This window comes from Notothenia rossii (assembly GCF_949606895.1).
Source record: "Notothenia rossii genome assembly, chromosome: 6".
Taxonomy (NCBI): Eukaryota; Metazoa; Chordata; class Actinopteri; order Perciformes; family Nototheniidae; genus Notothenia; species Notothenia rossii.
This window is the reverse complement of record NC_136909.1, coordinates 11540463-11565602: the sequence shown is the minus strand read 5'-3', so window position 1 is coordinate 11565602 and position 25140 is coordinate 11540463. Positions and strand designations below refer to the sequence as shown.

The 25140-nt window shown below is 41.8% G+C and overlaps 1 protein-coding gene across 2 annotated transcripts in view; it reads right to left on the bottom strand.

Moving 5' to 3' along the window:
* Positions 1-4983: 4983 nt before the first annotated feature.
* The window catches only part of ebf2 (EBF transcription factor 2), a 30395-nt gene continuing 10238 nt past the window's right edge, over positions 4984-25140 (bottom strand). The window contains exons 7-16 of one of the 2 annotated variants that reach the window (XM_079690125.1): positions 11069-11150; positions 9487-9628; positions 8529-8659; positions 8196-8322; positions 7972-8060; positions 7799-7864; positions 7154-7328; positions 6883-7062; positions 6632-6802; positions 4984-6452 (exon numbers count right to left, since the gene is read on the bottom strand). In XM_079690125.1, the coding sequence (XP_079546251.1) occupies positions 6421-6452; positions 6632-6802; positions 6883-7062; positions 7154-7328; positions 7799-7864; positions 7972-8060; positions 8196-8322; positions 8529-8659; positions 9487-9628; positions 11069-11150 (1195 nt within the window). In that variant the 3' untranslated portion in view covers positions 4984-6420. Of the gene's footprint in view, positions 6803-6882; positions 7063-7153; positions 7329-7798; positions 7865-7971; positions 8061-8195; positions 8323-8528; positions 8660-9486; positions 9629-11068; positions 11151-25140 lie in introns of both variants that reach the window. The other variant, XM_079690124.1, reaches the window with a different exon arrangement.

Here is a 25140-nt window from a genome sequence, read left to right as displayed (position 1 = left end):
AAAAAGCTGATACCCCTCTTCATGGACAAACAGAGCTATAACTTCATTGGCAAAGGGTCAACTGTGACAACTAGATGTGACCCAGCTGCAATTACTCTCTGCCTCTGCAAGTCTCGCAGGAAGGGAGGAGGGAGCACATTTTTTTGGAGATACCCCAGTATGATAAGTCACTATTTACTCCCTCCTTGCACCAAGCAACTTCTCATATGTGTCTCCATATGTCTTCTCGTGTGAGATATCTGGAAAGTTTTTATCATGAGGAAGTCGAGTGAAAGCATGTGTGGGCCCTGACCAGGTGTGTAGAGCACAGAGACCTCAGGCCTTCTCCATCTTTCACTTTGCTATAACCACACCACCTTTGCTATAACCACACCACCCAGACTCGCTCTGACTCTGCTCTCTCTCAGTCTGCAGGTACTGAGACCAATAAAAGACAGTCTGACAGCTACCAGAAAGGCTCATGTGCAATATGGCTTATTCTGTTATTCATATGGTTATATCAACACAATTTGTGCGTCCTTCAGAAAAAGTGCCACATTGATTTTTAGTTTGTTTGGCTACAAGGATGTTTTGATGAGGCTTTGACTGCAGGTACACAGCACATCTCATGAAAAGGGTGCAGTATGGCTTACTCATATGGTTATATCAACAAAATGTGTGTGTCCTTCCTGGTGTTTCTTTCTTGGATATGTAAAGAAATCATGTTGCTTGGCTTTGAGGACAACAAAAAAGACTTCTCTGATATCCAAATGACTCTTCGTTGTCTTTAACTGGACATTAAAAAAAAGCATGCGTCATAAAACTTGATTGTCGCTACGCAGTTGAAAATCTGCCACAGACGTTAGTTTTAAGAACTAAATAAATCATGTCTCAATGATTCCTTATTTTGAAATGCATCACACTACTCATCTGGGAAATGTAATACATCCAAAAAACTAGCAACTAGAAAAACATGTGACTCAAAATGGCGTGGTTTATGTTTACTCTGGGCCTAGCTGCCTTTAAAAAAAATGGCCAAAAGGGATATATTCGTTAAGAAAACTTCGATTAAAACGTGTATGAAAAGCAGAATAAAACATTCAACAAGCTTGGTTTTGGGTATGCTGCCTGCTAATTTCATTTGGTGAACCGCACCTTTCACGAGGCGCTGGCTCGAGAGACGGACAGGAGATCGAGGAGCTAATTGAATAATTGAACAAACGCATTAATGAATGGTGGAGCGCTAGTTGGTTAACTAACTTACCTCTGAATAATGTGTTTCTTACGGGGCCACTCGGGCCACGCTTGATGGATGGCCTTACAGAAGCCGGGTCAATTAGCCAGACTGGGTTTCCCTCCATGTCGGCAGCAGACAGCAGCGCGAGAGCTCCACCTCTGTCACGCGGACGGGCTGTAATTAATCACCGGTGTGGGGCCTTCTCACCTCACACAGGCGCGCGCACAAACAGCCAATAAATGCGTTTGGCCTAAATAACAAACCCCACTCCTCTAATCTGGCTAATTGTCAATATTATACCCAGAGGAGGAGAAAGATCGTGACATAGAAAGTATTTACGACAGACACAAATGTATATCTTACTCTCTGTATACTCTGCATTATGCATATTTTATAAGGAGAATCCTGATGTTAGGCATGTTTGCTAACAAGGCAGACCTGAGGAATAAACACAAAGATAAACCATAAGAGACAGATCAACTATAGTATGGCATTGTAGGCCTACAGTAGGCTATAGTGCAGAATATAGTTGAGTATAGCATAGTAGGATATGGTGTTGTATGATATAGCAGATGCTAGCATAGGATAGCATGTAGTAGTGGAAAGTAAATTAGTACATTTGCTGAAGTACTGTAAGTTCTATGTTGTTATACTTGTACTTTACTTGAGTATTTCAATGTATTGCTTCTTTATACTTATACTCTCCACTCAAAGTTACCAGCTACATTGTCTAAATAAATAAAAAAGCTACAACATAGAATGATCTTACATGTATTTGTAAGCAATAAGAATACATTACAATGTAATCTTATTTAATAATATAATGCTTTTTACTTTCAAAACAGCTATTGTGCATAAGGGGTACTTGTATCTTTGATACTTTACATGTAGCTAACAATACTTCTATACTTCTACTTAAGTAATTCAGGACTTTCACATTTAATGGAATTTTTAAACCAAAGTATTTCTACTTTTACAAAAGTAAAGGGTATACCTTTTCCCCCTCTGATGCCTGAAGTATATAAACATAAACTATCAAATGGGTGAAAACTGCCTTTGTTTTAAAATTATGTTTAAAACAGACAACAGATATAATCAATGTTGTTTTCATCTTATGCATGAATACAGGACTAAAATCAAATATGTCTAATTTTGATTGAATCCATGCAACATACTGAATGTCTTTCTGTGTCTTAACTATCTACGTATATCAAGGCTACATAAAATCAATTTGATAAACGACACTTTAAATCTACCTAAATCCTAAATAGTTAATATTATTAAACTTGCTAGGTATACAGTTTTTAATGCAAGATTAGAAACAAGTGGACACGTCATGACTTTTCAAATGTATTCACCTCAGAAGCCTCATTTGAGTTACACATCTCACCCCTTGCAGCTGTTACTGTGCAGTTCTGTCTCTCCCTCACACAAACACACACAGGTAAACAGAGCACAGATTGAGAGGCAGGGACAGAGACGTCACTCCATGTTCACAGAACACACTTCGGTGGCCTGGACAAAAGCAGTCTGACAGATGAGCTTTATGTTGGGGGGGGGGAGCTATGTGTTGCTGCCTGTGCTTCCGAGTCTGCGTGCGTGTGTGTGTGTGTGTGTGTGTGTGTGTGTGTGTGTGTGTGTGTGTGTGTGTGTGTGTGTGTGTGTGTGTGTGTGTGTGTGTGTGTGTGTGTGTGTGTGTGTGTGTGTGTGTGTGTGTGTGTGTGTGTGTGTGTGTGTGTGTGTGTGTGTGTGTGTGTGTGTGTGTGTGTGTGTGTGTGTGTGGTTGTCCTCATGCATATGTGCATGCATGCATGTCTGAGCGTGTGTGTGCACCTATACGTGTATGTGCTTTTGTGTGCTTTTGTGTGTGTGTGTGTGTGTGTGTGTGTGTGTGTGTGTGTGTGTGTGTGTGTGTGTGTGTGTGTATTTTGTTGGGGGGGGTGGTCTCATGGGGCAGCTCTGTGTCTGTCCCATCTGCCACCCCACTCTACTGACACCCAAGGGAATGGCAGCAAGGGTGGGGGACTCATTTTGGAAAAAGGAATCGGGGTCCAGTGGTCTAATGGGCAACAATGCAGGTTTTACGGACGGGCCAAAGGCTGGGTGTGTGGAAGCCAATCTCCCAATCTATTTGAAAAACAGTGGGCCACCCCTGTCAAGCTCTGCCTCTGTATGCCTAATAAGGCACGCACACCACTTAAATTGTACCTCAAATGAGAAAGTGTATTTTATACACACCAACGTTGCATACACCCGGGGCTAATGTCCGCCTAATGCATGACCATGCTGTGGCCGGAGGGCTAATTGGGTATATAAACACAAACACATCCCTTGAGAGGCCAAAAGGGAAGGGTCTATTTTGTGCTTTATGCTCCTTGTATTGTGAGGAAGCCAATACTGTAACCTAAACATGGAGGCTCATCAGTACTTAAGCAGTATCGATAATGAAAGATGACAAGGTGTTTGCTCTCATAGCTCCAGCAGCTAGATGCTCCTTTGAAGCTGTGCACACAGTGTGATGTGGAACGACTTGGTGGCAGGTGGCTTCTCATCCTGTCTTAATCCAAAATGTGATCAGAAGACAGTCAATGGGACTGCAGCAGCCTCACAACAGCAGCAACAAAACAGTCATGTGGGAAGGAGAAGCATATGGCTCTTGCACCACTGGGCAGAAGGAGAACTCAGCAAGATGAATGCTGAGGTGCCGGGAACAAAGCTGACTTTAACTTGTCAAATTAACAGCAAATCAAAAGAGAGAAAGAGAGAGAGAAAGAGACGAGGATGAGGAAGAAGATGCAGCAGCCGGAGTTTTTTTTTGACAGGTGCCACTTGATGTTAACAAAGAAAGAACAGAGAGAAACAGTGACTTGCTGTTGAGGTTAGATCACAGAGAGGGTCATTGCTGGTATGAAGTCCACATCTCTCTCACTGTCTCTGAGCTGTTGATACACTGTTTGTACATACATGTATCATACAGCACACACACACACACACACACACACACACACACACACACACACACACACACACACACACACACACACACACACACACACACACACACACACACACACACACACACACACACACACACACACACACACACACAGAGAGAGAGAGACGTGCATCTACTTGGTGCTACCCTGCCCCCTCACTGCTTTGAGCGCTATGTTAATGAAACAGTTGCTGTTTCCTGGCATAACATTAATTACCCGATCAAAATAGAGTGGGTAATTAACTGCCCTTCTTTACCAGTGCTAATTACATTAGCACAGAAGGGCCATTTCAGGGGAGCAAAAGAGAGGAGAGAAAGAAAGACGGGATGAAGCAGTACCAAACAAAGACCGGATAAAAAAGGCAGTGATGAGGCACATGTCTAGGTGTGTGTGTGCGTGTGTTTTAACAGAGAGGAGGAGGACGCTTTGGAGGGAGACTCATGTGGTTCTCACTCGGGCCCCAGGAGGCTCGGTCCTCGGAGAAAAGCAGGCTTATTGAAGAGGAGAGAGATGGGGGGTGTTGTTGTTTATCTTGACATGCTCTACTCAGTCTTTAACGCTCGCATCACAATTAAGATGCTGCGGCTCATCAGCTATGTATACAAAACAGTTTTGCAAGCTGCACAAGCTCACAGGTGACGGGCACAAAAATAGATCCTGAGATGTGGTTTCTTGAAGGAAAATCCTAATGTCCACTAAATAGTCAGATAATATAGTGTGTGTGGAAATATGTGTGAGTCTTTGTAAAAAGAAGCCACCAAGACAATCCTCAATTTTCTTATTTGATTTATTTGGAGCACAAAATATAATTACACCTTAAGATATACAAATCACATTTGAATCATTTTTTGTACCGTTTCAGAGAAAGATGGCTTCAAAAAACATAATATTAAATTGCTAATATTTTTTTAAATAAATAAAATTAACCAAACTCTAAAAACAAATTTGCAAATGTCATCCACTCTTTGTGTTCTTTGTTTTCACGTCCTGAGAATGAAGTTTGTGTTTTGATGACAGAAATGAATGAGTAAGACCAGCATGGTATGGATTAATGAACACCTAATACTTTTGAGCAGTTTGTGCTTTTATTTACTGTACTGCATAGAGACTATAGACATGTACTGGGTTGAGACATTTAAAATGAAACAGTAAAATCTATGAGTTGTGAAAATATAAATAAAGAAAGTAAAGTGGATTGAAATAATATCAGGGCATTGGTGTGACAAAGCATGCATTATAAGTGAAATAAAAAAGGATAAGGCTAACTATAACATGTTTCCTTTACACAAGGACAATAACCTTCTTTAAATCTGGGCATAACATTTAGATGTTGTTGTGCAAGAAGAAGACGTTTTTATTCCAAGAAAGTGTGTCAGAGTTTATTTTCTCCACCACAGAATCAATTCAAAATGATAATTTAGCAAATTAATTAGCAGTTGTTGAGAACTTCATTTGGAAAAAGATCACTTATAAAAACACGTTTATATTATTCCCTAAACTACCTATAATAAGTTAAATTGCTTGTTCTTAAATAAATCAATATATGAATTCCTTTAGTAATAACCCTTGAGACAAAGAGTTCTCCCTTGTAAAACCGTAGAGATCAGAAACAAAAAATAAAGGGTCTATTTTTCTGGAATGTAAATCGCCTTTGAAAAGTCTACTACAGAAAAACCTCTCGCTAACTCACAGACAGTGTACACACATGCCATTTCAGGTGTCCATACACAGACAAATAGCACCCTGCTTCTTGGAGCTGCAACATTACATCAGAATAGTCCGTCAGTGCCCTCACAGCGCGTCCTGTACGTCTCTGGCCGAGGTTTGGGCAGGTTGTTGGAAAAAATCAGATGCTGCATGTGACAGCGGGCCAGAGGTAAATACAGGTGCTGTTTGAGTTCTCCTTTTGTTCCCTTTCAAAATGCAGACGCTTCATGATACACACATACATGGTCCGGCTGCAGCTAAGGAGCTTTGTCTCTATTTAATGTGCTCGGCCTCTGGAGTCGATGGCTGGTCTTTGGACATTTTGTACCTCGTCCCGTTAATCCAGCTGGATGGAGAAGGGACTAAGAAATGGCAGGGGGAGGCTGCGGAGGGACAGTTATACATGGTCGCTAGGGATCAATTCTCCTTTCTCCCTTCCCTCTTGCCAAAAGATGGGCTAAGTGAAGCAGTGGTCTGGGGTAGATTTGGGAGGGTGCTTTGCTACATCAAGGGAACAACCAGGCCCGTCATCGCTGGAGAGAAAAAAATATACAAAATCTATGATTCTAATCAATCAGGTCTTGCATTATTGTACATCCAGCAACTTTTTTCTGTCTTGTTCAGTCAAAGCTTTGCGAGTGGTTAGTACAAGGGGGTTAGACTGCATTCGTGAGTTCAGACAGGGGGGTCAGATAGTGAGTCGGATGGCTACCTCTGAAGCTGTTCCCCCCTGAGGCGGGGCAGGCAGGGGAGGGGGAGCCCTGGGGCCTGAGGACGGGAGCAAAAGCACTCTTCTGTTTAGCAGCAGACGGGAAGGAGGAGAAAGGCAAGAGAGACGATGAAGAGCTGGAGCTTCCTGGTATAGTGGGGCTGGAGGGCATTACTGCAAAAGAGAGAGCAACGATTAGTCTCAAGTTTGAATATCACAGTGGACTAAATATATAGATCAGGATAAGGTCTTACTGTAGGGAGAGCCTGTGGGGGAGGCACTGCTGAAACCAGGAGAGCCAGGCACTCCTAGACTGGTCATGGGAACCGTCCCATAGCCTCCGGTCATCCCTCCGCCGCCATAGCCTGACTGCTGAGGGGTGGAGGCTGATGGGTAACCCCTTGGAGATAAGCTGCTGGAATTTCTAATGTAACCTGGAGGAATAATATAAAGTTCAGGTCAGTTCTGAGCTTCATTAGTGGAAGAAAAACCTTTATGATTTATAGTATGTCTCTTTTTGCTTACCTTGGCTGCTTTGCCCGTGATCTCCAATGCTGACGCCTAACTGAGAAGGATAGGAGCCCAGGCCCATGACGCTGCCGTGGGCCGGGGAGCTGGGCAGCGCCTGCAGCTGGCTGTGAGGACGGGGAACACTGTAGAGCGCCTCGGCGATGTCCGCGGCGCGCTTCAGGAGCATGTCCTACAGGGGATACAACAACACAGGGATCATGAAGAGGCCAGGTGATGTTCTTTTGAAAATCCCTAAAGGTGAGTATTTCCAAGAAGACCAATCAACTTTTTGGCAGCTGTCAAATATCAAATGTTTAAGCTTCTTGACTCTCAGAGCACTGAAAATGGTATCATCGATTCAGATCTGTATTATCTTGCTGAAATTAAGCCCTCTTATTATTCACTCTGATGGAGTACCTATCTCAAACAGGTTTAAAATCCCTGCAAGTGAACTTAAATGAATGGAAAACTAGTGGCTTCATGGAAAGTGGGACGCCATTTTTTTTTTTAAGAAATGCATTCTTTGAAAAATGGTCACCAGCAATGCAGTGTATATACAATAAATACTGAAAGGGCAAAAACATACACTTGTAGTTTTTCGAATATCTGCATGTTTTATGTATATATTTAAGATATTGTATCAAAGTTTCAGCTGTTTACCTGATTACTGTGTGGATTTCCGTACAGGGCCTCTACAAGATCTGCTGCTCTCTTCAGGAGGATCTCCTGCAAACAACATCACTTATAACATTAATATCAAGCTGTTTAAGGAGTCTAGCATAAATAGTGTCTTGAGAGATCATCAGGATGTATTTCCTATGAGAGTCTCTAACCTTGGCTAGTTTGTCTGGATCACCAGGATGTCGAGGAATGACCTTTTGAAGGCGCTGGAAACCGTAATCTATAGTCGGCTCATTTAGGGCTGAAATACAATAAAAAACAAACACATTTTGAAAATCAAATCTGCAGTGAAGTTGATTCAAATGTCATGCTCAAAGACCCTGAAACAGTTAGGAATCTGTGAGGTCTAAACAAATACAGTGTGTTTTCTAAATACCTGTGTAGATGAAGCGTCCAGGTGCTCCCTTGCAGAACTGTTTGGATTTATAAGACAGTGTGACCTCAACGACCCCTGGGATGTGTCGAGGAGGAGTCTGGACACGGATAGCGTGCGGCGTGATCAGCTAAGAAAAAGAAAACACTAAAGTTATTACCCCCCGTGCCTTGTAAATATTTAGGCTAACATAACACTGTGAAAAAAAAGATTAATTTGTGTAGACTTCCCATAAATCATCTAAATAATGAGACAAGCCATATGCTATATATATCATTTCAAAATATGCTTCAGACTGTACCATCATTAGTGAGATGTTTTGGAGACAATTCCTACCTCACTCCACACGAGCATGCTGCCAAACACCACCTGCAGCCCGTCAAAGAAGTTCTCCCCGATGACGATGACCATCGCCCCGCCGGTGGTCCAGCCCTCACTGGGACTGATGGCTTTGATGCAGGGGGTGGCTGCACAGGAGAGCAAAGCGAGAGTTATTACAAGAGTTTTAATGTAGGACGAGCACCAAATGAAACATGAGTGGAAAGAGCATGCTTAATTTGTTTCAGTGGGAATGTGTGGAAAGTTCTTTAAAGTTAAAAGCTAATTTAATGGCTACCCTCATATTATCTGGGTGTTTTTTTTATACATCAATAACTTCATAGCGTGGTTAATCCATTACAAATATAGATCACACGAGCTGGAATCATATAGAACTTTAAAGAAGCTGAAATATCATGTCCATATGCACATTGATGTAAAAGTTGTTTTGTTAAATAATAATTATTGATACAAAAATGTGTAAGGGGTATTATAATGTTGAGGCTGGCTGCTGTTGAGGTATTCTTAACCACTTTAATTTCTACTGGGTAGTTATTTGAATTATAGCAGTACAGTTTTAAATATAGCAACTAGCTTAAAGTGTAAATGTAATCTCTTTATGAAATGATGTATTAAATAGTTAATTCACTTTTCACAGTACTCTTCAAAAAGGCAAATGGGTTAGCGTGTGTTTTCTCATTTAGACAAAAATGTGAAAGGTTGACTTATAAGTGGAGATGGATCAGCTTTGCTTTATGTGAAGTCAAGTATTTCACTGATACAGTAATGACCTCAGTTAATGACCTCAGTAGCACCACTGGTTATGTTTTGATGTATGACGGTGATTATAAGTGGACATTAAGCATCATCAGTACCTGCTGCTACAGTTAATACTATGTTTCTAAAAGTGATTCATGGTAGTAGACATGTGTGAGAACAGATAGATGTGGTGTGACAGAGTGTTTTAGTGTCTCACCATATTCCATTGAATTCTCCGCAGACTCGCCTGGCTCCAACTTGCGGGCCCTCCGGCCGTGTTTCGAGTTGTTGTGGACGAACATGTTGTCTGACACTGCCAGGATGTGGCCGTCTACACTCACAGTGCTGGACAAGACCACCTGAAAGAAGACAGGAGGAAGATACATGAGTGTGTGTGCACAACTGAGACAGCACGCTGCGAGTCACACTCTCCGGTTACAACAGCAAAATCCCTGAGCGACAATTTGTTTCTGGTATGCAGGTGATAGTAATATTTCTCAATAGGTAATGTGACATCCCTGGGATCTTCACAATATGTCTGCATGCTGGTGATGACACTGCTCATACACCCCTCCACTCCTCCATCAGGTCTCCATATGGCCTCCCACTGCTTCGAGCCTAACTTTTTGATTCAAACAGCATGCAGCAGGCCCATCGCTGTCTCCTCCTGATCCTTCAATGACACCAAACATATGGACCAGATCTCCCATTTTCGCCGGCCGTTAAAGCAGAGGATGATATATTGTGGCCCTAATTTGATTTTCTGGCCGCAGCATGTGTGTCCCTTTCCACATCTGCCTTGCATGGATGACACATACAATTAATGAGAGGATACTTGAGGGGTTTTTCCAAAGTGATGCTTTATAAGTGATAATAAGTTTCTTTAAAAAATATGTTTATGAGAGTTAGCGGGAATGGGCCTTAGTGAGAAAAAGTGAATTCCAATTGTCAGTAAATAGAACTATTTATAACGTGCTTTTCTTAAATAAAATCGGACTGTTGAGATAAAACCATGCTCTCCCTTCGAAATAAACACATGGCAGTAATTTTGCAGGTGAAGGAACACGAGAAAGAAAAGGAGAAAAAAGCATATGTGCTATAGGCGGTGGAAAGGGAGGGGAACCCTAAAGGAAAATAACTGTAAATTATCGATCAAGCAGCAGACTCCTGTCCAGCCCTGATCACCTTTTAACCCAGAGATGAGAGTCTTGGAGCGCCTGCATGCTCATAACTTCTCAGCATGTGTCACATCCCAGGAGTTAAAGCAAACACGGTGAAAGACAGAGGGAGCACGGAGAAGGGAAAGGGATGGAGGTTTTGCTGGGAGAAGGAGAATGCCAGACAGGGGCCGCTGGTGCTGAAGGACGGCAGAGGAAGTGGGCCGGGAGAGTCCCCTGTGACCACTTCCTGGGTCACGGAGCATGACCTCCTCCATCTGGAGCCAATCACTCAATTCCTGACAACTTCCTGAAACACCTCAACCTATTTCCTGCACCCCAACGACCAAGTCTCCCACATATCTGACTCGTCTAGTTTGTCTTTCCGTCCCTCTGACTCCTTATTGATTTTTAACTTTCACCTCTAACTCCTTACATTGTCTTCCGATTCTTTAAGAGCTTTGCTTTAGATTTGAACGCTACCTATAACGGACAAGAAATATATTGTTGAATAATACATTTAAGATGGAAGGGCATGAAGGGGGTATGTTTTGCTATACTGCAAACTATATTTCTTTAAAAGTTGAGTCCTATACTCAGTCCGATATACCATCGCTCTTCCCACTCAATGCATTTTCGTACCTGAAATCTCCTCATGTCCCTTGGGTTTCCCGCCGTCTTCAGACAATTCTGGTTGCATTTCAGGAAAAACTTCAAGAAAAACCTGCAAAGGTAAATAAGAGGACACACGTTTGTACATCAGAAACAAAACAAAAGCACATGAAAGAATTGTGTACAGGATTGTTTGCTACCTTTCCACACACTGGCAGTCAAAGAAGACATTCATTATTGTGTGTGTGTGTGTGTGTGTGTGTTGTGTGTGTGTGTGTGTGTGTGTGTGTGTGTGTGTGTGTGTGTGTGTGTGTGTGTGTGTGTGTGTGTGTGTGTGTGTGTGTGTGTGTGTGTGTGTGTGTGTGTGTGTGTGTGTGTGTGTGTGTGTGTGTATCTACATGATTACAGCTCTGACATCAATGCCAGCTGTTTAGCTTAGAATTAGAGTCTATGTTATTACACTTTAAATCAAGGGATGAGAATTTGAAGCACAGTCCGGTGAAAAGCGCTGCTGTGTTTCAAAGTAAACTGGAGACAGTGATGTATGCCAGGGGACTCGGGGGACTGTGGTATTCCGCAATGCCGTAGTTGAACCCCCACATGGGAATGGCCAGGAAATGAAGTGGAGACAACTACAGAGAAAGTGAAATGAGGAGGTGGAAAGAGGAAGGTATTGATAGAAGCGCATGCAGGCACTGGTATGGACATGCATTTTGTTTTCAAGTATATGTGTCTCATTATGTATGTGAGTTTACTTTTGAGGGTGATAGGCTGTGGAGACTGAGAGAAGCTGAGAGAAAGCGGGGCGCTGATAGCCTCTGCTACACCGAAGAAAAAACGGAGAGAAAGGTGGAATAAATGCGAGAGAGATGGAGACTATATGGCGAGAGAGACTCCAAATCCCAGGTGTGCACAGCTCGGCAACACAGCCCGCTGCCATGGCAACGCAGCTCTGCCGCAATCCCAAAGTCCCAACGCTGAGAGGCAAGACAGGGATGGGAAAGAGTCGGAAACAACAAGCACATTCCATCACTGAAATGTAGCCAGGAGCCAGGCTTGGCAATGTGTGATGCAGAGATTTATATAAAAAGGGCCTCTTACATATGTATCTTACAATAGGAAGTATTTTTAATTCACTGTAAAGCATTTAATTTAACATGCTGTTTTTAGCTCATCTTATTCTATTGTACTTGCACATAAGTCCTGCAACATTCTCTTGCACCATTTTATTCCTACTCTCTTTATTCTTGCACTATTTGTATTGCTTTCTTATTTGTTTTATGTATTCTATATATTTATGTTGCATTGTTGGATGAGCCTTTGACTTTCCATAGCATATCTACACTGTGGCTGTGTTGAACCTTTGAGGTGCAAACCAGGCTGAGAAGATCCACACAAATCTCACGCTGAAGAGATATTAGGCAGAAGATGTGTATTAAATCGAAAGAAAAGAAAAATGAGCCACAAAGCGATGAGGCACTGTGACAGAATTATGGCAATTGGCAAATAAATAGCCCTCAAACCAGATGTCCACTTCTCTCTGTGCACACAACACAACTCTGACGTGCCAATGGAAAACACATCCATACATGTTCCAATTAAACAAACAACAACAGAGCTGGAGAAAAAGGCTGCAGAGGGAGTGGTTTTGGGCTACATGGTTAGCTCCAATGCCACCCACACTCTCTGCAAATATAAGTCATCTTAATGGAGAGCGGTTGTTAGGAGAGGAACTTCATATTGGCCCCACAGCCCAGAACCCTCCCATCGAATACTAATCTCTCCCTCATTCTGTCAGCTTTTCTCCCATCACTCGCTCCACCTTCCTCCCTTGTGAACAGGACCTGGCTTTAAACTAGATCTCAGTTCCAACAGTGTGTCCAATATTTCTTGATTTGAGCTATTTCATTGGAGGACAATCAATATTGTTGTTGGCAGAGGGCGGTTATAATTTATCAGCGAGCGCTCGGACCTCCAAACTTAACCTCAGTTTTGGTTGGAAATATGTTAAAGTGCACATTTGTGCCTCTCCTATTTCCTTCTTTCTTTTCTTTCCTCATCAGTCTGACTTTTAACGTCCTCCCATACATTTGCTCGTTATACACCCTGTCAGTATTATTTTACCTCGATTTTAAATCAGAATATATACACTGTAGGAAACGTACAGTTTGTTTCCTTCCTCTGAAAAGGGACCACAGTCAGAAGTGTTCTGTTTCATTTTACTGCCTCCGTTGCTTGTATGTTTCATCCTGGGCAGTGGTTCATACATTATGGCTCCTTTTTAGAGGCTATAGCCTTCATTTACAAGTTGAGGTTAGTCAGCACGGGGTTTCACATGTTTGGTTTAATACCTTCGTCCATGGTCTGGCTGTGGTTTAGCCACAAGCGTTTCCTCGCCACTTGCTTCTCGGCCACTACATTTTAATCTAACCAGCAGTCATCATTCATTTGACTGACGGACTTGATCAAACTTGCAGAGATGCCTCGGAGAGCTAACATCGCAACCCTAATTGAGAGATTGTCTACATCCATCTGAGGCTTTGTGCACTTTTTGAGGGTTCTTGACCTTGTTTCTTGACTTCTTCTCATCATTCCTTGTTTAGATGACACCAGATGCCTCACACACACAGAAACACACATTCACATGCATGCATGCACACTCTAATACACAGACACCCCCACCTTTGCCCCCCTCCCAAAAACCCATTGAGTCAACTTTTCACCCCCCTCAGTTCGGACGCACACAGCTGCAAATGCTGAAATTAAAGCGAGACATTGACGCATATATTAGCATGCATTAGCCGCTTCCCCCTGCCCACTTAACATGCAAATCTCCCAGCACCGTCGCCTCGCACCTTCTGCCACACATTCATTTGCTGAATTATAATTAGACTAATCTTGCATAATTAATAAGAAGTCGAGGACCCTCTGTTTTTTTATCCCCACCCTCTATTGTGGTTGCAAAAGTTTAATATTGCTGTTGTTTGTTTTTGTTTTGGTAATGTAATACACCCACACACCTCCCCATCCAGAGGGAAGATATGAGGAGAACATGCAAAGAATTGGAGGTGATTTTCATGTCACAGGAAAATTGCAGAGAAAGGCCCTTTCCCAAGAACTCCGTTAGCTTAAGTGTTTCATATTTAATGTGTGCCTTTTTCTTTACATACCTTATACTGTTTGAAGCAGGTGTAAAATAGCAATTATGTTTGATTAAGACACTGTAAGGTGAGTAATACGTAACAAGTGGCAAGTTAAGCCAATGGGAAACATGTTTAAACTAATAAACTGTTATAAGTCTGTAATGATAATGAATTTTGTCAATTTAGTAAAGCAAAACTATGATCATGAAACTCATTCTCCAATAACTGAAAAGTGTATTAAATAACTAACAAATGTGACACTTTAACATGATAAGAGCTAACTCCTCAGGATTTGGTTGTTTGCAATGAATGACATATTTAGGAATTAAATGAATTTGACAGTGTGGCCAGGAATGGAGACAACGTTTTCTCTGCCGCAACATCTAACTCCAAAGACACACTTAAGACAGGAAACACAAACAAAACAAAGACCCACGTCTTAAACCTCGGGATCCATTTCCATTGTGGCTCCATGGGGAGTATGTTTTTTTTATTCTCTGTCTTCACTTCTGCATCTCTGTCAAGACCTCCAATCCCTTTTGTCTGCATCTGTTTCAGTTCCCAAGACTAAACACAGACCTCTCAGTGAAAGGCAGACATCCCAAAGGTGACAAAATGCTTAACTTAAACTGTTTCAACTTCCAATCAGCACGTCACGACACTAAAGATAAAAACAGCAATGCAGTTTTTGTAAATATTTCACCCCTCAGTGTGGACCCTCGGTTTCACGTTTCTCAGTCCGTTGGGACATCTGTTACACATAAGTGTTACACATTGGGCTATACATATGGCCTTAATCATGCAATGGGCACCTAAGCAGCACAGGACCCCTAACAAAAATGTTCATAGGCATTCATCAGCACTAATCACTGTTGACATAAACTGCCTTTTCACATAGACATAAAACACATCGCCCTCTGTGCTGATTGTAAATGAAGGTTTACTGGTAGCAGCGGCTCTTGAAGAATGGGACGCATGAGTCTTTAACGCAGAGTTCAAGTTAGTTAGCTATGAAACTTTCTCCACTCATATTTTGCCTTCTTTTAGGTTACTGCACCAAAAGACGACACATTCATGCTTTAATAGAAAAATAAGGTTGGGGACATTTTACGGGGACAAATTGAGGAGAAAAAGGTTGTCCTAACTTTTGTTCAGCAGATGTGGATGCCCTGCTGCAGACTTAAGTAAAGAATAGAGGTGAACGCAGAAAAAGAGCCTCATTCTCTTCATTTATGTAACCATTAAGCTCTCGTTGGCTTTTGATTGTGAGAAAGAAGACGAGAAACAGAGAGTTGTAGAAGAGGGGAAAGAGAGGGAGAATGTTGTTGTCCTGTATTCAGGGCCATCACTCATCACACATCCCCTCCATCACCCCCTGCCTTCCACACTGAAAAAACAAAACAGTGTCCTGACATCGCGGTGGAGGGGAGCTGAGGGGAGGGCAGGGAGGGTGGGAGGAAAATTAGGAAACCAGATGTGAAGCATTAAAACATACTGACATGCTGAGGGCCTTCCTCTGCCACACTCACACATTGAGCGCACTAACTCATACAGCAGGCCCCGATGCCTGCACGTATGCATATGTCACACGCTGGCTGTACAAACCACACACACATTCGATGCGTGATTTCACTGGAAAATACACAAAGACAAATACCGACTAGCGAGCAACCATGTGTGCATAATCAATCAAGCTAAATTATACACATTGGCAAAAAAGATTCCTCAAAAACAAATGTCTAACAGCCATTAGCTCGTACGTAGCTTACATTGCAAGCTTAATTATTTATAAAAACATGTACGTAACGGGATGAAAACATAATGCTCATGGCTATGTGCTAGGAATGGATAAACCAGTGTTGACCTAAGAATATTTCACGGCAAGGCACAAATCTACAGATGGGTCATCACGCATCAGTGTATGGATATGCATCCAATTAGTACATGTACGCAGGCCAAGGAACGGCTGGGGGGAGGGATGGAGGTGTTTTGTTTTCCTCCATGGGGAGAGCTATGTTTGGGGGATTGAGTGGTGAGTTGGGGGGGGGGAGTAGTAATAAATACCCCTGGACCTGGGTCCCCTGGCAGACTGGAAGCTAGACTGGTCACCAGGGTTAACACCCGGGGCACATGACCTTTGACACTGCTAATGGGGCACAGAAAACCCTCCACGAACTGATACCCCCTCTGTCGCATACCACCACAGGACCTTTAACACCAGCTCCCTGTCCGAACCCACCCTCCTCCTCCTCTCCTAAAACATACAGGGATATCTGTGGCATCAGCTTCCTCGCCTTTCACCAGGAAGCGTCTCATAGACAAACCGACTTTGCTCACTTTTTTTATAACGGCTTGTATAATGCTCATCCAGTCGTCAGTCAACAGCTGCAGCTTTTCCTACATTTTTACAAGATTGTGACAGTTGAAACCTCTTTCCACAAATGACTGGTCACCACATTACCATGATGTCTAATAGTATGTTAGGGACATCATTACTTATCCTGTATAACCAACCATCCACACCCACATACTGACATGGACCTCAAACCAGCTAAGTACAAATCAGTGGCGGAGAAAGTATTCAGATATTTTACTTGAGTGAAAGTACAAATAGAATATATATTATTATCACTCCACTAAGTGAGCGAAAAAAGTACTGAAAATATGTATATCTTAAAATACAGCTAAAAGTTAGAATGAGTCCGTTTTGGTTTAAGAATCAGAGTTTCCAGCAAATATCAAATACATTCTCTGAAGTAAAATGTGCAATATTGGAAAAATAAAGTAGATGTATACAGTAGAGATAAATGGTAATATTGGATTAGTATTCAGAGAATTGTTTGCTTAATCTAAAAAATAATTACTGATTTAGATGATCAGTTTGCCAATGTTAGATAATATTTGGGCACAGTTTTTTGTGTGTTACATGTGAGCAATTCAGAACTTTGCCAAATAAAATTATTGTAGAATAACATAACATTTATTAAATACATAATCGGAATAAGTATTAATCATTCAGCTAAAATGAAAATGAAAATTTCACATAACTGTCTTAAGTAAGTTGAAAGCAATAATATTAAGTTAAATCTAATATTTTTTTATTTAAACTTGATATTATTGCTTTCAACTAACTAAGTAAACTGAGTAAAAGTCAACGTTTCAGTTTCTTCTGTTGCGCCACACCATATAAAAGGTGTTTATATCCCTGTCTTGTTGATCAGCGCTAAGAGAACGAATGGTTAAATGGACTCCAAGTAGTTTAGGCAGACAGCGAGCACATGGGCTGAACCAGGCGCTTTATGAATGTGCCTGTTGGATTGGCTTTGCCCCTCCTGGCCTCTTCTCTCCATTGCCTCCCAGGCTGGCTTCACCCCTGCAACCTCAACCCAAGCCCACCCCGCCTCTAAACTTGAGAACTGTGACAAAGCCAAACATTTGAACCACTAGTGCTGATTTATAGAGCTTGGTAGCGCTGTAAAACCTTCAGGCTTGCCACTGCAAAAGTGAGTGAGGCACAGCAGAGCTGAGAGAAAAAGATGGCTGAGGCGAGGAAAGTGGAATGATGGGAAGAGTATACAAGAGGCACTCAAGTGTTTCAACGAGGTTTCTCCTGGGTGCTAAAGTGTTTTACTGCATAACATCTCGCAAGCTGCTAAATGTGCATCGCAACAATTTAAAATGAATTAATGTTTCCGTCTCCCAGGCTCGACCAAAACATAGATTGCATACAAAGCTTGGCCACATGGGACAACGGTCAGCCTGCCAAATAGATGGATATGGAGAGATATTCAAAGTCTGGAGAACATGAATTCACAACCAGGACGGGGAATAGAAGTCCCATCAGTGCCTTCACCTCTCCCAGCATGCTCGGCGTGTCCTGAGGGACGCAGATTCAAAAATATACTCTCGACTGTCGAATGGAGACACGGAGCACCCTGTACGGCTGAATAGATTTCAAACATAACAGAGGTCATCTGCAATACAGCAACACTAATCTTGCTTTTTCAATAGCCTTTCAATCAATCAGCCACTAATCAGATTTACCAATAACATGTGTGTATCAAAGCTCGACCCGAACCTCTCCCAGAGAAGAACAATGAATCTGGGATGGATGCCACTGAGAGGGAGAGGAGAGGAAAGAGAAGCAACAACAGAAGGAGAAGAGATGTCTTCTTAATTAGCCAGTAATGATAAGATCTGACAAACAACATCTGTTTCCAGAAAAAGAGAGAAGGGGGGGGCGAAGGAGAGGGAGGGAGAGAGGGATAGGAAGGAGGACTAAAGAGAGAGAGAAGCAGCTGAGAAACCTGTGAAGCCTAGACAACAGGGACCTGCTTGTAAGAAAGTAAAGGGGGAGCGGAGGGGATGTGTAAGGGAGGGAACGCTGTGTAGCGTGACACAATAGAAGTACAGAGGATGGGAAGTATAGCAGAAGTGAGGGATAGACAGAAAGGGGAGAGAAATCTGACAGGGTTGAGGAAGTTGAAGAGCCAGGACGAATATGATAGACAGGGGGAGGAAAGCAGATCAAAATGAGAGAGGGAGATAGACAGACGTGAGAGAAGGTGAGCTGGATAATGGTGCTGCAGGAGGAGAGGAAGAACGTGTGAAGAGATGGGAATGGAATCACTCAGAAGTCCAGGGTGCTGTAATTTACTGTCCGTGGCTAATACACAGCAAATGTGTGGAGCCGAGGATCGGGAGAGGAGAAGGGGAGCCGGGCGGCGGGAGGCTGGAGGGAGGTTGAGTGTTGGGGCTCTCAGCATGCCTGCTGGGAGCCTGTCAGCAGGCACATCACCCCCTGCCCTCAGACCTGACAGATTCATCAGGACCATCACACAGACACACACACACACATACCATGTATACATCACTTCAGGGGACATTACATTGACTTACATGCATTTCCTGGAGACTTATCCTAACCTTAACCATAACCAACCATGCCTAACCCTAACCCTAACCCTTAGCCTTAACCTAACCCTAACCCTAATCCTAAACCTAACGAAGTCTTCACCCTAAAATTAATGATTCCCCTCAAGGGGACCTCCAATTTGTCCCCATAAGGGAAGCGAGTCCCCACACGTGACTGTGTAAACAGATTTAGGTCCCCACAAGTATAGTAATGCTAGGCCACACACACACACACACACACACACACACACACACACACACACACACACACACACACACACACACACACACACGTATCCAAACTATTATAGGCATTTTCCTGTTTTGCTCAGATACTTTACTTGAGTGAAAGTACCAATATGATATAGCAAAGTGTTGTAAGCTATAGTAAGTTGTGTGTATAACCTTAAAACCATCCGCACCCACATACTGTCATGGACCTCAATCCAGCCAAGTACAACACAGTGGTGGAGAAAGTATTCTGATATTGTACTTGAGAGAAAATTACCAATACGATACAGTAACAACACTCCATTTAGTGGGCAAAAAGTCTGCTGAAAATATCTTAAATTAAAATATGCACTATGCAGCTAAAAGTCAGATTTAGTGTTTCAGTTTAAAGATCTTGATCTTCAAAGTTAGCAGCAACTATGGAAAAATGCTCTGAGGTCAAATGTGCAATATTCTACCCTGAAATATAGTAGATGTATACAGTAGAGACACATGGAAATACTGGCTTAGTATTCAGAATATTGTCTGCGGGAAAGGTTTTTTGTGTGTAGACACATTTTAACATGTGAGAAATTCAGAAGTTTGCCAAACTAAATAATTGTAGAATAACATTTCAAAATATGATAGGCTTTTTCCTGTTTTCCTTCAACTTTTCCTGCATGATGGGGAAAACACAACATCTGTTGCATTAAAGATTCAACTGCAAAACACCAAATGGTACGTGTGCTTTGGTTTGACTTTATATACTTTCTATCCTGCACTCAGTACCACATGCTTCTGTTAGTGCTTTAAACGAGCAAATAAGGAGTTAACTTAAGGATCCATTGTATGAAAACGGTTTCTGCACAATATCATTGCCTTTTTCCATGTCCCACAGGAGGGATAACCATTGCCTCAAGCCTTAGCCAGTAAGGATACTTAATCACATTTTATTTAAGAAATTCTGCAGATGTGTAAATATTAGTGTTGGGAAATGTTTTCCAAAAGGGAAAGGGTAGGAGAAATGTAACTCTTGGGAGAAATATAGTCCGTCCAGATTCTAGATAAAGAGACAAACAAACAAACAAGGTGGCTGGCGGGGCCGGCCCAGCACCAGGGGGCATTGTTAAGTCATTAGTGAAATTTAAGACTGATCCCCATCACACACACACACACACACACACACACACACACACACACACACACACACACACACACACACACACACACACACACACACACACACACACACACACACACACACACACACACACACACACACACACACACACACACACACACACACACACACACACACACACACACACACACACACACACGCACACACCCTAACAGCTCCACCCACAGCGGCAGCATCCAGCCAAAGAAAACAGCCCTTGTTCCTAAATACCACTGCTAACTGGCCTCTGACTCCACACCCACACACACATGAGATCCTGATACTGATAAGATCCCCTTACAAATAAATGGCAAATGCAGGAATTTCACATGAAAAATAAACGTACAAACACACAACCACACAGCGCTCACTTGCCTGCGATCTGAAGTACCTCTAAATCACACTAATCTGCCCCCTTCTGATCCTCTGAGTGGCCCTACTTAATCTCTACACCGCTCAACCAAAGGTGAACCCTATTAGTGGCCCAGACAAATGAGAGGGTTTTCCCCAGCCTCTCTGAGAGTGCAGGGCCTTTCAGAGTGCCATTGAGCTGCAACCCAAAACTTCTAATTTGCCCCCCATCCCACCCACTCTAAGAGCCCCCCTGGTGTTCCTCCACATTAGCCCATTGGTAGTCCATTCCCATTTCCTGTCAAAACATTTCTCCACCGGTCTCTGCTTCCGACTGCCCCCTCTGTAGGCTGCCTCAAAGAAAACAAACCAGGCCTATTCCTCGTGTCAAGGTTCAAGCCACAACAGCTAACACTGGCCGAAGCGGAGCAAAGGTGACCAAACATAAACTCGGCTCCTAACCTACTACCCATTATACACTTCCTGTGCAGGATCTTCACATTTCAGTTGAGACCACATCGGAGAAAGCCCAACAAAAAGGTCCCTGAACTCATTTTCACCAGTCTAACTGAGTGAGTTTGAAGCAGTACCTGTCATTGAATTTGATATTCTAGACATTGCGTTTTCCCTCCCTGTCTGTCTTTGTGTCATTCTCTTCCTAGCATTGCCCCCAGGGGGGAGGCATCCCTGCGGTCCGGTGCCAGCTGCTCAGTGGTCCGGCCTGTGTGCCGCTCCGCTGTGTGAGGCGCTGTGCACTGGAGCCTCAGGCCCCTGTCGCCACGCTGCCTGGCCCCCCGCCTGAAGGGCTCGCTGACAGGGGGTCTGGGGGGACTGGACAGTACTACCCCAACAGGAGAGACCTGTGACAGCGGACTGATGGGACCAGTCTGTCTGACTCTCTTTCTCCGCACGTATGCAAGTTAATATGTGCATCAGTGTGATGTGGCAGATAGTGAGTGCAATTCAGAAACACAACCACCTGATCACAGTCTGCGGAGTGATCTCCAACTACTCAGTCTGCTTATAAAGAAACTTGAATCTTGAAAAAATGTCCCAACTTGGGATAAATATAGTATCTAACTATCTATCTATCTATCTATATATATATATATATCTATATATATATATCTATCTCTCTATATCTATATATCTATCTATCTATATATCTATCTATATATCTATTTATCTATCTATATATCTCTATCTATCTATATATCTATCTATATATCTATATATCTCTCTATCTATCTATCTATCTATCTATCTATATATATATCTATCTATCTATATATCTATCTATCTATATATCTATCTATCTATATATCTATCTATATATCTATCTATATATCTCTATCTATCTATATATCTATCTATATATCTATATATCTATCTATCTATCTATATATCTATCTATATATCTATCTATATATCTATCTATCTATGTATCTATCTATCTATCTATCTATATATCTATCTATATATCTATCTATCTATCTATCTATCTATATATCTATCTATATATATATCTATCTATCTATATATCTATATATCTATCTATCTATATATCTATCTATATATATATCTATCTATCTATATATCTATCTATCTATATATCTATTTATCTATCTATCTATCAGTCAATAGTATGCAGTATAACACAGTAAAATGTATGGCGTCCGATCATTTGGAAGATATTAATTATAATTACACATACAAACTCATGATCCCAAATGTCAAACATGGATTGCCAAATTGCCCAGATTACATGAAGACACTTCATGAAGTATCCTCCAATACGAGTCAGGATACGTTGTAATTTATTTTTAAATACTTATATAACAATTGCCAGATTCCTTTGAGACTGCATTATTGAGAATACAGTGGTTTCTCCATCATGCTTATTTATCCAGTTCAATGAAAATGTCAGAAAGTGTCAGTGTGCAACAACTTTGTAAACATCATCTGCAGCTCTTAGCAGTGGCCAGGGACTCAAATGGAGGAAGAAAAAGCACCTCCTCCACATCCGCTGTTAGATGGATCACAGAGGACGAGAGCGATTCTCAACAGTTATTATCACTGTTTATCCTAAGTCCTCCTCACTGATGATTTCTCTAGTCCCCACATGCAGTTTCAGTCTAAATATATAAAAAGTCAATATATAAAACTCAAATTAATTTCTCTGGATTTTGCCTATATCTTGGCTACAATGTGGCTGAAATACTTTACACGTTTTTTTGTTGAAATGTGATAAAAAAAGATAATGTGAGAACAGGTACAAGATGCCAGTATCAGCAGAGATGGCTACAGTATGAGTTCCTCTTCACAGCTAAAGTAGAATCTTGTACTCGGAGTATGAGAAACAATTTCTCTCAAACATAAAACTCTCAAGTGCATATATGATGATCTAACAGGGCGACTTGGCGGCAGTGCTTGAGTATGCATCTGGGAAAGGGAAGGAATTCGACCCCTGACACGGTCCAACAAATGTTACTGCATTTATTTTTTGGCTGATAGTTTAATGTTCTTTTCCCAAAGCCTTCTATTTTTTGGGAGGGTTAAAGCTGAAGAATAAGTAGTCCGGTGTTCCCCTCTATTAGCAGTGCAAGGATAAACTATCTGCCCTGTGAAAAAAGGCCATTTAGGGGCACAGAGGGAAGTTCCCTGCATCAAGTAGTTTAAGGCTGGCGGACACAAGCAGGTGGACGGACTGACAACAGATGGTCAGACATTTACATACACCAAAAAATTATATCTGTATAGTTTATTGTCAAACTGTCGAGACAGTGTTAATCCGTAAAGAACTATAAAATAAGACCGAGTTTTACTGCACTGCAGGACTGAGTCTCTGTGTATGTCTGTGTCTCTGTATGTTACCATACTGGGAGATGTCTCTTTTCAGGAAAATAGGTTTAAGAGTTAACATCAGCATAAGGAGTTAACTTAATAACTGCAAAAGTAAACATTAAGCTGGGGAATTCTGTAATTGAGCTGAAACTAAAGTGATCTACACATCGATTAGGACTGAAGAACAAAACAAAATCCTGCACTGACTACTTGAAACAAAGCTGTGGTACATGCACATAACTAGAACCAAGACTACAAACAGATCAATACAACCCACAACCTAAGATTAAGAGTAATGGATTCCTCTTGGAGCTGAGCATGTGAAGTCAAGCCCAGGACCACTAATCATTGTTCAAATAGTAAAATGATCAACTCAAAGAGCAAACATAACTGAAATAAAGCACAAAAACTATGGTAATTGCTCTCTTTTGTTTTTTAGTGCAGTATTCAAAAAATCACAGGCTGATATGCACGAGTATGCATGAGTCTTTGTGAGCTCATCTTGAGTCGAGGGGAGGGGAGAGCCATATTGACAACATTGGAAAATTCTTATTGATTATTCTTCTTTTCTCTGAGCACCGGCTTGTTAAAAAAGACCCCTCTTGGAAACACGATCAATTAGTGAGATAGTGCTTGCCATTGATCACCCCCCTATCTCCCCCCACCTCACAAGGCCTTACTATGGAGCCCTCCACACACTCCTTATGACCAACTATTGATCCCAGCTTCTTAGCCAAATATAAAAGCATGCACACTCACACTGAGCACCGACCCCTTACATACAAACCACACAGTCTAATACTAATACTGACATCTGCTTGTCTCCATTGTAAACCCATGGTTCGCTCATAAATACAGAGGCCAGCTTTGGCCCAGAACCAATATAGTTTCTCAGAGGTCAGGGGTCAGCATGGCAATAATGCCGTCATTAACAGATCCGCCTGGGTTAAAACTTCTCAGAGGAGAAAAGCTTTACGGTGTGAATGCAACAAAGATTGGTGGAAAATATTGGTTTTATACATAAGACCTATTTTTCATTTAAGTTGGTTTTAGCATGGGCCAAGTAGAACCCAATCAATTTGAGAGGAGATCCACACCAGGGACACATATTATTTTTCACCTATTTTCCACTATGTTTCAGTAGATTAAAAAGTCTGTTGCTGATTTAGTCATCAAACTTAGTTTAAGCTGAAACATTTCATTTGGAGAGGCAAAACCAGCTTTTTTGGCTTAATACAAATAAAATACACAATCAATCAAAATACTCATTAAATTATCCAATAATCAAAAATATATATCCACTAATTGGTTCTGCAATAAAAATAAATATCTCAGAGCTGCCATAAAAAACTAAAATATCACAGCTAAAAATAAATATTTTACTCCAAACTAGAAAATTCATAAAAGCTTTGACTGCATGAGTTTGAGGAGTTAGTGAAGATTTATGGTGATGACCTCAG